Source organism: Jatropha curcas, chromosome 6 (genome assembly GCF_041381405.1).
Source record: "Jatropha curcas cultivar XTBG-Jc1 chromosome 6, XTBG_Jcur_1.0, whole genome shotgun sequence".
NCBI lineage: Eukaryota > Viridiplantae > Streptophyta > Magnoliopsida > Malpighiales > Euphorbiaceae > Jatropha > Jatropha curcas.
Window position 1 is genome coordinate 4,371,018 of NC_143156.1, and position 12,140 is coordinate 4,383,157.

Genomic DNA, 12,140 nt, shown 5'->3' on the forward strand with positions numbered 1-12,140 from the left:
ATAATAATTGAATATATAATATTTTAATATTAAAATATAATTCATTTCGAATTAAAAAATATAAAAAATTCATGGCAATCAAAGGTGAGATTGGCGTGTCGTTTTGCTTATCATTAGAGTATAAACCCGAATGAGAGATGCTGAAAAAATCTTGCATTTCGTCCGACGTACACAAGCCAATCAAAGCTGAAAATGGCCATGGGAGAGGAGAAGGTGAAAAGCGAAGCCTTGCAGGTAATAGGAATGTTTCAAATCTTACCCAGATTGGTCGTCTTCGATCTCGATTACACCCTCTGGCCTTTTTATTGGTACTCTCTCACTGCCAAGTTTGTGTTTTTCACAAATTACTTCTATAAAGTAAAGTTGAATAATCAGATACTACAACTTGCACCATTCTAACGTGCTAAAGGCTTCTTAATAATTGAAATTTGAATTGGGAATATTTATATTTTGGTTTCTGTGTAGTGGGTTCTGTTTACGTGGTTCATTGAAACGTTGGTTGTTTGTTTTGCCAAATATAGGTTTGGTGAATCTCATCTTATCCTACTCGATTATGGGTAATTTGTAGTTGTTCAATTAGCAATAACCCTTGATAGCTTACATATCATAACTTTCTGAAATGCAAATATTGGTTTGGTTTCAATCTCATGGAACAGGAAGCAAAATGACAAATAGATTGGGGTTTAGGGATATGAAGTTTTTTGGTCTCCTTGCTGCTGTTTAGCTTAAATAAAGCATGACTTTGTGTCGATGTAAATTTTCAAGTTCTGGATTTTGAATTTCCGAATTAACTGATTGTTGATTTCCCAAGGCTTTGGTTCTTGATTACTTTATGTTGCCTTATGCTGGGATAGTATCTAGTTGTTTTGTTTGTAGATTCAAGTTTGATGAGTAACAAAATGCAGAAATGTTAAGTTGTTAGAAGTCTCCCTACTAAGGCTGCATGTCAATAGGATTGAGAGTATTGGCCTATAAAGAAATTCAATTAATGTGAAAATTCCTTCCCTCCTTTTCAAATTGAATATATTGGATAAATGACATACAAAGTCCTAGCATACGTATGACTGGATTATCAGAAATTCATAGTTTGGCTTGTTTCAATCATCAAGTATCAAGCTTTAAAACACTGCAGTCTTGTGTGCTTTTCAAAAGGAATACGTGGTTTTCCTTTTTTTTCTTTTTTTTCTGCTTCCTTGACCTTTGCTTTGTGCTTTCTTTTGCATGTTGGAAAGGTTTTATTCTCAGCTGCTTTTAATTAGTACTAATTGATTTTGATTCACTTAACTAAAGCAAATCAACTGCCTATGTATGTGGATATATATAAGATGTGCATGCATGTCGTGCATATAAAAATATATTATCTTATAGCATTGTCATTGATTAATTGTCGAGCCATGCATCGTTTTTCCCCAATCAAAAATATATCTGAAGCTTGATTTGATTGCCATCATAATGATATTCTGCTCCGTCCATAAATGCGTATTTAATTTTAGAGATCTAATGTCAATTTGGATCCTGTAACTTCACAGTGAATGTCGCTCAAAACGTGAAATGCCATCTCTGTATCCCCATGCTAAAGGCATATTATATGCACTCAAAGAGAAGGGAATTGATGTAGCTATTGCTTCACGATCACCAACCCCGGATATTGCAAAGACATTTCTTGAAAAGTTGAGCATAAAATCGATGTTTGCAGCTCAGGTGAATAACATGAAAGTTTCTCATTCTTAATTTTTGCTTGTGTCTTCCTACTAATATTCTATTGTGTTATTTTTGTGTCCACTCTTTGTTGCATATGAAATGCCAAAAGTTGTCATATGCTTTTTAACTTTTTTGAGCATACCAGCAGAGATAACAAGAAAGATGTGGCATCTAACTGGAGGTTGTAAACTAATGTATCCTGAATTACTTGCCTTCTTTCTCTTTGTGTCTCAGAAATGTGTGAATTCTTTGGGTGGCAGTGCATCAGATATTCATATAAGCATAGCATAACATGCCAAGTAACAGCACTAATGTTTCAATATGTTAGAATCACTTGAGATTACTAGCGTCTGCTTGTTCAAAGTTCAAACTATATTTAAGATAAGGAAACTTGATTGACAATCATTGTAATTTCCTCTTCTGAAGCAATGGACCTCCAAATCCTGTTAAGTTGGTGATCTCAAGAACCTATTCAAATTTTTTGGATTGATTTTGAGTCATGGTAATGATTGGCTTCATTCCTAGGTGAACCAAGCCTTGGTATAGGCTGAACTTGCTTTAATGAGAAGCAACAGGTTTTGAATTGCCCCTTTGTGTGGCTGCAACAGTGACTGACACATTAATTATTCAGGAGATATTTTCCAGTTGGACTCACAAGACCGAACATTTCCAGAGGATTCATTCAAGGACTGGTGTACCCTACAACTCAATGCTGTTTTTTGATGATGAGGACAGAAACATCCAAACGGTAAAAATAGCCTTTTCTGTGCTCCTTTTCATTGAATTTCTTGTATTTTGCTATCTACTTGATGAGTAGAAAGTTCCCTGAGGAGTTTAACCTTTAGATATCGTAAATTTACTGTGAGATGCTAAGAATTTTTATTTGTTTTGGGAAGTGAGTTTACTTGTTTAAGTATTTCTAATTGGAATGTCAGGTTTCAAAAATGGGAGTAACGAGCATTCTAGTTGGTAAGGGGGTCAATCTTGGAGCATTGAGACAGGGGCTTACAGAATTCACTCAAAATGTCACTACATCAGAGAAGAACAAGCAAAAATGGCTGAAATTTTCAAAAAATTCATCTGAGAAGAAAGAGAAAGATTGAAAGAATAAAGATTTAAGACATTGGAAGTATAGGACTTTTTTCAACCATATTACGTTGTATATCAGAATTTATTGTACCAAATATACCTGCTTTTTTCATCTGATATCACTCATTCTCTTTTCCAGATAGTATCCCCATACTCCCTATACATTTGTTTACAGTATGCATTTGATTACACTTCATATGACTTACTAAACGGACTCTAGGGGGCTGAGAGCTTATATCTGATAGCTGATTTGCATCCAACCGCTAGGCTTGAGGTGTTGGGTAAAGCTTTGATAGTAGCCCCCAATTACAATTGGATGCTATTTGTTTTGTATTTATATTATATTTCAGACTTTATATAATTACTGATAAATCATTTTCTGTTTTATTTATTTTTTATTCTTTGAGAGGTGAATGGATCAAAATAACATGATAGATTATAAAATAGGGTTAAGGATTTTTTCTCAGCTCATCAAATTGATGAAAATTTTTGTGGTCGAGTAGAGTCGAATTCAAGACTTCTCACTCTTCACAATCAATCTGGTTACACCTAGTTTCAATCTAGTTACACCTAGTTTATGATGATTCTTTTATTTCTCAAATGAGATGAAAGTAATAATTGTAAAATAAAAATATAATTTATTACCATATGGTTCTTGATATTTATGGAATATATTATGTCCTTGTATATGGACTCCAATTTAATTTTTTTTATTTTAATTATTCGGTATCCGAAGTTTACTGACTCGATTAATTAATTCGAATTTACATTGGGTAAGCCTATAAAAGAGGCAAAATGTTTCCTACTAAGTGTTTACAAAGACTGTCATCCCATTTTGCCCGGAGATTTCAATTCAATTTTTAATGCGTTTCTTAACATTTTGTCCAGTAAATTAAAAAAATAATAATATTAAAGACAAAAATAAAATTTAGTACTAGCCGATATGGCTATTCCAAGTCAATTTAGAAAAGAATAAAAAAAGACTGGTAAAACTTGGTGGCTTGGTTTCATCTGCATGTGAGTTGGTTCCCGGGACAAAAGAGGTAAAATATATTTCCCACTGGGAGTTTACAGAGACCGTCGTCCCATTTCACTTCTCGGGAGATTTCAATTCAATTTTTAATGCGTTTCTTAACATTTTGTCCAATAAATTAAAAAAATAATAATCATAATAAAGACAAAAATAAAATTTAGTACTAGCCGTATGGTTATTCCAAGTCAATTTAGAAAAGAATAAAAAAAACTGAGTCTTTTTTTATTCTTCATTTCTGATCCAGACAAAAGTCCTGGTAAAAGTTGGTGGCTTGGTTTCATCTGCACGTCAGTTGGTTCCCAGGACAATTTTGTATCTTTCTTCTCTTTCACATTCAGCAATTCACTGGAAATTACCGACAACGCATTGATCGAAGGGATAGGTCAACTCCTTTTTTTTTTACGAGTACTCTCGTATCCTATCCGATTTGAAAGAGTTTAGGTAGTGATATAGACACTCTGCTTCTGGCTAAATCAAGTCAACTTGATCTCTATCTGCTGGTCTTTTAGATAATTTAGATTAGATGTGCATCATTATTATCATGTTGGTCGAAGAACTCACGATGTTTACCTGCTCTTGGACTGCAAGTCCAAATCTAATACCCCATCTTCCAATCCAATACATCCTAATATCAAATGTATATATTACCAAATAATATATATAAAAGCGTATTAAATGTATATATTATGAAATAATATATATATATATATATATATATATATATATATATATATATATATATATATATAAGCCAATCAGATGTGTTTTGATTTATCTTTTTAATCATTTAGGTAGTCATAATAGTTTTCATTAATTTAGTGAGTTAAGAGACATTATTTTTATTACGTAGTCCATAATGTTATTTCGACTATTAGATCTCATAATAAATGAAAAATAAAAAATAAAAAAATACACTATTTCCACCAAATACCGATTATCAAATGTCAATTAGTTATGTATGAGCTAACTAATCATGTTTTCTTTTTTTTTATACATAAGCCAGCTAATCATGTTTTTATTTACATATTGAGAGGCCTGATAGGTCGTATCTAATACCCCATCTTCAAATCCAATATATCCTAATATCAAATGTATATATTACCAAATAATATATATATAAAAGCCAATAAGATTTGTTTTGATTTGTCTTTTTAATTGTTTAGATAATAATAATAGTTTTCACTAATTTAGTGAGCCAAGAGATATTATTTTTATTACATAGCCCATAACATTATTTCGAATATTGAATCTCCTAATAAATAAAAAATAAAAAATAAAAAATACACTATTTCAACCAAATACCAATTGTCAAATGTTAATTAAATATTTATGAGAACACTTGTGATTGAAAGAATTCGAACTCGAGATCTCTCACTCTTCATATAAGTGAGAAAACCAATCAGATCACACTATTTGACAGCGAGCTAATCACGTTAATGTAATAATAATAATAACAACAACTACAATAATAATAATTATAATAATAATAATATTTGTTAAGTTATCTTGAACACTGAGAGTCTGAAACTGCTATATATAAATTAAAAGACTAGCTAATTCTGATAGCGAGCTCAATCCTTTTTCTCTCTAGTAAAATAATATACTAATCAAAGACAATATCTTCAATGGCTATGGAGGTGGGAGGCATAGAAGAACTCCCTCTCTCTTACCCGCATCCTCCACCACCTTCTCCTCCACCTCCTCCACCTCCTCCACCGACATGGCGGTACGAGGTGTTTCTCAGCTTTAGCGGTCAGGACACCCGCGACAACTTCACTGACCATCTATACACAGGTCTAGTTGAGATGCGCATTAAGGCATATAGAGATGACAAAAACCTAGGAAGAGGAAGTTTCATCACCAAAACACTTCTTCGAGCAATCGAAAGATCTAGAACATCGATCATCGTCTTCTCCAAGAATTATGCTGCATCAAAATGGTGCTTGGATGAGCTTGTAAAGATTGTTAAGTGTAACAAGCTTCTGGGACACATGATTTTTCCAGTTTTCTATGATGTAAGACCAGACCATGTCGCTGAACAAACTGGTTCTTACGAGAAAATCTTTAGAGATCATTACAATAATTTCAAGAAGCAAAGAGTTGATAAGTGGAGAAATGCTCTTAAAACAGTTTGTGGTATAAGTGGATGGGACAAGCCAAACTATCGGTAATGTGCTCTTTCCTCGAGGAGGAAAAGTGTTTCCACCTTTTTTTTCTCTCTCTTTTTTTTTTTTTTTTTTTTTTTTGTCCGTGAAGAGTCAAAAATACCCTCCTTTGAATCAAAAAGTTGTTTTTGATTAATAAGGTATATGGAGTAGACCGATATTGGGTGTTGGGAAGTCTTACATTATACAATTTTCAGTTCACGGGTTGTAATCCAATTCACCTCTATCCTTCCAATGTAATACCAATAACTTATTTCTATGATTTTTTTTTTCTATTGCTTCCTGAGTATGTAATTGTTTTCTGTCTCCTTTGCAGGTCCGAGTCAAAGCTAATTAGAATAATTGCAAATAAGATACTACGTAAACTGAAAAAGGCTGCCCCAAGTGTTGACAAGCAACTACACCAATTGAATTCTAAATTAGAGGAAATGAAACTCAAGTTTTATGAAGAATGCGAAGATATTGGCACTATAAAATTTTGCAGTCTGCAATGGGATAGAAAGATATGGGATAGTACAAGAGAAATCAATCTTAGAAGGAAAAAATTGCAAAACAATAAACAAGTACATGTAATTGTTCATGAAGTGGATAAACTAGAGCAATTGGTATTTTTTGCTAGAAAGCAAGATTGGTTTGGTCCTGGAAGTAGAATAATCATATCGGTTGGCAATCTGAATAAAAATATGATGAAGGTATATCACATAAATTTCGATGGACAGACAAACAGGGATAAGAACTTATTTTTGGATATTATATGTTTCTTCGAGGAGATGAATGATGATAATGTAATGAGAAATAGAAAATTACCATTTGATTGTGGTTTCCTAGGAAATGTTGGAATGAAGGTTCTTATAGATGAATTTACCATAACTATTTCTGATACTGACAATTTGTTGCTGCATGAGCATAGAAGACTCGACCTTTCGGTAAGCAATTTGATTTGGTTTTTTGTTATTAATATTTCTAATTCAGCAAGTGCATTTCAATGAAATTATTTTGGTTTTAGTCATTTAGAAATTAATGTAATTAGATATGTTTTTTACTGATATAATTTTGTGTTTGATTGTCAGGAAACAGATTATGGAGTTCTCCCTCTAAAGGCCAATCCGACTAAAGTTGACACAAAGATTTTGAAGCCACTATCAAATGGTCACCACCAAGTAATTCGTCTCTCCAACCCTCAAATAGAAGTGCAATACTCTGAAAAATCCTCCAAGCCGGAAACTACTCCACAGAAAGAAAACTTTTCCCAACAGAAAATAGAAAAGGTATGGACTTTATTCTGACAAGTGACTGTAAATTTATTCTTAGAGATTTTCTCAAAAAGAAAAAAGGAAGAAAAGGGGATCCAAAGATTCCACATGGAACATAAAAATAATAGATACTAATGATTTATAAAATTTATAAATTTAATTTACAGGAACCAACACCATCTGAAGAGGAAATTGGATTGGCTCCTGATAAGATTCTTCATGAGAGAAGGCAAGAGATATTGGTACCAAATGGCTTTGATAAGACTGAAAAAGTTGAAGAAGAAGAAGAAGAGGTAGAAGCAACTCCTCTGCCCAATGGCACTTTGTCTTTGCAAGAACAGAAACAAGCATTAAAAGAATACTTCAACATGTCATTAGAATCCATTCATCAAGCTAATGCCTTTGATGTCATTGAAAAAGTTGCGAGTAACCTTATGCATAATGTTCCAAATTTATATGAGAAGGCAAGTCTAGAAAATGTTATTTCTCGTTTAGTAGAGTTCAAAGAGAATGTTCCTGTGGCTATGACTGAAGCAGAAACAACTCAAGCCCAAAGAACATCTCTTTTGAAGAAGTCTAAAATGTTTGATTCAAGTCTAGTTCAAAAACAAGAAAAGATAAATTCTTTAGAGGTTAAGGTTTGCAGTCTTTCAGAAAAAATGGAGAAACTGGAACTTGAAATTCAGCAGTTGAATGCCAAGAAACAGCAGCTTCTAGCGCATAAGAAGTCTGCTGAACTTGAATTGGAAAACACTAGTAAAATGGTATCCAAGAATTTGGCAAGACAAAAGAAGATGGAAGAAGATGTCAAGAAAGCAAATTATGATTGGTATAAATCAAAAGAAAAACTAGCTTTGGCTAATGCAAGCTGGAAACTCTTCAAAGAATGTGTCGAGTTATAACTATCTGCGTCAAATTAAGCACATTCTGTTGAACTGTCTAATCCCTCTTGTTATAGATCATTTACATATTTGGTGTAGTAATTTTCTTTTATTTGCTAAGGTTAAGGCTTGTTGTCTACTTGTTTTTCATTCAATGTTTTGATCTTGCTAATATAGTACATTCTGTACATGAAAAGCCAGAGGAAGCTTCTGACAAATTGAATCATGACCAGTTGGCTTGCTCCTTGTTATGTACTTGTTTTTATCAAAGAGAAAGCTATAATTCCTTGTTTTTATGCAATCTTCTGCTTCTGCACAATATGAAATGCCTTAGTGCCAAAAAAAATCAACATTGTTTGAAAAATTATAATTATATCCAAACCTTCAAAAATAGACTTTTTTTTTTTAACTCCAACCTTCAAAAATTAATTGCAATTCTACAAATTTGGTTAAAATTGAAATGAATGCAACATCTTCAATGGGCTCTCACTAGTTTCATTATTTCTTAAAATGATCTCAAATGTAAATTTTTTGAGAACTCATTAATTCTTCATATGTTGGAACTGTTTGCATCTTTTTATATGCTTTCTTGTTTTCATCCAAGGTGAATCTTCTGCTGAATCAAAAACAACCTAACTTTGTTAGATTCTTTTTTGGTTCTTTCATGCGTTGCATTGTAACATTGTTTTAGAAGGACATTAAATCTTACTATATCTAGTACATATGGCAATAAAATACACATTCATTTCAATGCTGCTGTAACATATTTAACTAGATTTACGTTTGTATTATGTTTGTGAATCTTTTAGATTCATGTTTATTTACTTAGTTTCCATCACCTGAAGTGCTAGCTTCGAAAAATGATGTGATATTGTTGGTTATATGTAACAATTCCTCTATCCACAAATATAGGTCGGTTGTTGCACAGTGATTAAGAAAGCAATTAATTCTCTTTATTTATAACAAAATGTTCAATAATTTGATTAAATTACACTTTAGAAAATTATAGAGATAGTTATTTTATTTAATACAAATAAGGATAAATCTTATTAATTAGTCTTAGATATTATATTTGTAGACAAAACAACTATCCTAAAACAATTTATGTTTGTGGATACAGAAGTACCGGTTCATCAACTGCATGCTTTTGTTCTTTTCTGCAGAACAGATACACCAACAAGTTAAATACTAGACTCAGGGATCTATGACCTGCTAACAAAATTGATAAGAAGTGATACAACAACTAACAATTGAAAGCTAATTAATTAATATACATGATGTTTTTCCGTAGAAAATCTCAACACCAAGATGATTAATTAAGATATATAATCTGTAGCCTTCCACTGGACTATAAGCATTTCTTCTTATCCTGCCATCTTTTTCTGGGTTAAAATTAAAAAGCATGATAAGCACAAGAAGACTGAACAAAATTGCAAGCAAGTGGCTGCACATAGCAGGCAGTAGAAGGCATAGATTTCGCTTACAAAAACCAATTGCAAGAGGAACAGTTCCAAGGCATTGTTATGGCTAGTAGAGGTCATTTTGTTGTCTGCTCAAAGAGATGAGAAACGTGTGATGATTCATTATTTTATATTAAGTGTTTTAAGAATTAATTTTCTATAATAAAAATGTATCCCTATAAATTTTGAAGATCTTTAGTTTAACATGTACAGTTTCAGAAAATTTATTATTCTCGAAAATTTATACCTAATGCTTCTCTTCTTTTAAAATTAGATGCAGCACATTGATCAAGATTTTAGAAATCTGAACAACCACTGGTCTTTTTCTCTTATAGTTATTTGCATTTAGACCAACTTAATTTTTCTTTTTGAACGATTTTAAAGATACATCTCACGTTTACATAATGTATTTAACAATAATATTTGTAATAGGATAAATTACTACGACCTCTATTTGATTATACTTGTCACATTTAAGAATATAGTCTGTTTCAAAATACTTGTCACATGTGTGTTTTTAAGGAGTAATAAAACTTTTTTTTTTCATGTTTACCCTTTGTATATAACTAATAATTATTATTTCAATTTAATCGTTTTCTTAGAGAATTTATATTAAATTAAGGGTAATATAGTCAATTTACTCAAGAATTTATTGTAATTTAGATAAATTTATTGATTTTCCTAAAAAACGTAAAATTTCAAATGTTATAAGTATTATGGATCAGATGATATATTTATAGCTTGGTGAAATCAGCCATTTAATTCTTACATGAATATATTCTTGTAATTTGTTTCCATTTCTTTCGGAATTTATATTTTCTATCATTATTGAAATACCTAATAAAAGGATTTGGACAAAAATAATACTCTTACAAAAACTATTTACAAGTGCAATACTGAATGAAAGCTATTTAGAAATTTAATATTTGTTATGCCAGAGAGATAATGTTGCATTAGAACTCTAACTCAATTGGTGGTTTCAGTGTAATACAAAAAGTAATTCGCAGTGACAAATAATCTACAAAAATTAATTGAAAGAATAAAGAATAATTTTTATTTTGTATACAAACCACGAAATGAGTTATAGTTTCACATTTAACATATATTTAACAAGTTATAGTTTCACAGTTAATATCAAATAAATTGTTTTAAAATACTAATACAGTTATAAAATCTAAAAGCGCCGCCAACTTCAAACAAAGTGACTAACCCCTTAGCCCATAACTTCATCCTCAGAAATTTTATTGGCCGTTCATTCATAGCACTAGCCTTGCAAAAATGACTAGTGCTATTCTGTTGTTTATGTAACAGTCTTCAACTGCATTGTTTTGTTAACTAATTTGAAATTAACCCGAGAGACTTTGGTATGTATGATTACTAATAAAAATGTTAAAAACCAACTCTTTGCACAAAACCAGCTAATTCAATGCTTTTGCATAGAAAATGTTAAAAAGAAAATGAAATTTCTCAAGATACATAAGAGCGCACAACCCACTTCCATTGATGGACTTGTCTAAGCATTTCTCTCAAACCCTCATCTTCTTCTAGAGTAAAAATAAGAACTGACCATGATCAGCACCAAAAGACTCAAGAAAATAGCCAGGAAGTGGCAGAGCGTAGCTGAAATTAGGAGGAGAAAAATTTCATTCCCAAAACCCAATTGGAATGAGACTAAATCCAATTCCAAGGCATCATCTGTGGCTAGGAAAGGCCATTTTGTTGTCTACTCTAGTGACTGGAAGCGATTTGTGATACCTTTGACATATCTCAACACTTACATTTTCCAAGAGCTCTTTAGGCTTTCAGAAGAAGAATTTGGACTACCAAGTGAAGGCCCTATTAGAATTGCATGTGATTCACTCTTGATAGAGTACATACTCTCAATCCTAGGAAATGGTTTAGATAAAGGATTAGCGAAGGCTTTGCTTAAGTCTCTAGTAAACAGATCTTGCTCATCATTTGCTTCTCTTCATTTAGGACATACCATTAGGCAAGAATTACTAGTTTATGGGTATCAAATTTTCTTCTTCTTTTTTTTTTTAATCTAGATTTTGTATATTTTCCATATAGCAATTGAATTGATAATTCTTTAAAATAATCTAGAATTGCACAATTCAAAATTGTAAATCTATAAGCATGTAAGAAAAGAAAGTAGCAATTTGATTAGTAGCTAGCCCAGTGGTCTAAGCAGTATTTCTTGCTCATCACCTGCAACTAGGCAGCAATTACTAGTCTCTAGCTATTTTGTAAGTATCCATAATGCAACTGATAATTTTTACGGCAAAATTGAACCAAAAGAATGAAAATCAGCATCTTCCAACTTGTAAGAAACGTTAACAAGTTAAAACCAACACATGGGTGCTCCAACGACGACAATCAGAACACTTGTCGTTTAAAATGGAGCATCAATATCAATTAGTTGAAGGCATTCACAAAATTCTGAAGCTTGATTTGATTGTCATCATAACGATATTCTGCTCCGTCCATAAAGGCATATTTAATTTTAGAGATCTAATGTCAATTTGGATCCTGTAACTTCACAGTGAATGTCGCTCAAA

General features: G+C 31.9%; 2 protein-coding genes across 2 annotated transcripts; both read left to right on the forward strand.

Annotated features, from left to right (window-relative positions):
- The first annotated feature begins 134 nt into the window (after positions 1-134).
- On the forward strand, positions 135-3,177 carry LOC105641431 (Haloacid dehalogenase-like hydrolase (HAD) superfamily protein). Its single transcript, XM_089723564.1, has 4 exons — positions 135-308; positions 1,530-1,701; positions 2,333-2,449; positions 2,637-3,177. The coding sequence occupies exons 1-4, from the start codon at positions 193-195 to the stop codon at positions 2,802-2,804; spliced, it is 573 nt and encodes a 190-aa protein (XP_089579690.1). The 5' UTR covers positions 135-192; the 3' UTR covers positions 2,805-3,177.
- Positions 3,178-5,329: 2,152 nt separating this feature from the next.
- Positions 5,330-8,413, forward strand: LOC110010315 (hypothetical protein). Its single transcript, XM_089723295.1, has 4 exons — positions 5,330-5,990; positions 6,305-6,914; positions 7,059-7,256; positions 7,409-8,413. Exons 1-4 carry the CDS (start codon positions 5,449-5,451, stop codon positions 8,141-8,143), a joined length of 2,085 nt encoding a protein of 694 aa, XP_089579421.1. The 5' UTR covers positions 5,330-5,448; the 3' UTR covers positions 8,144-8,413.
- Positions 8,414-12,140: the final 3,727 nt, after the last annotated feature.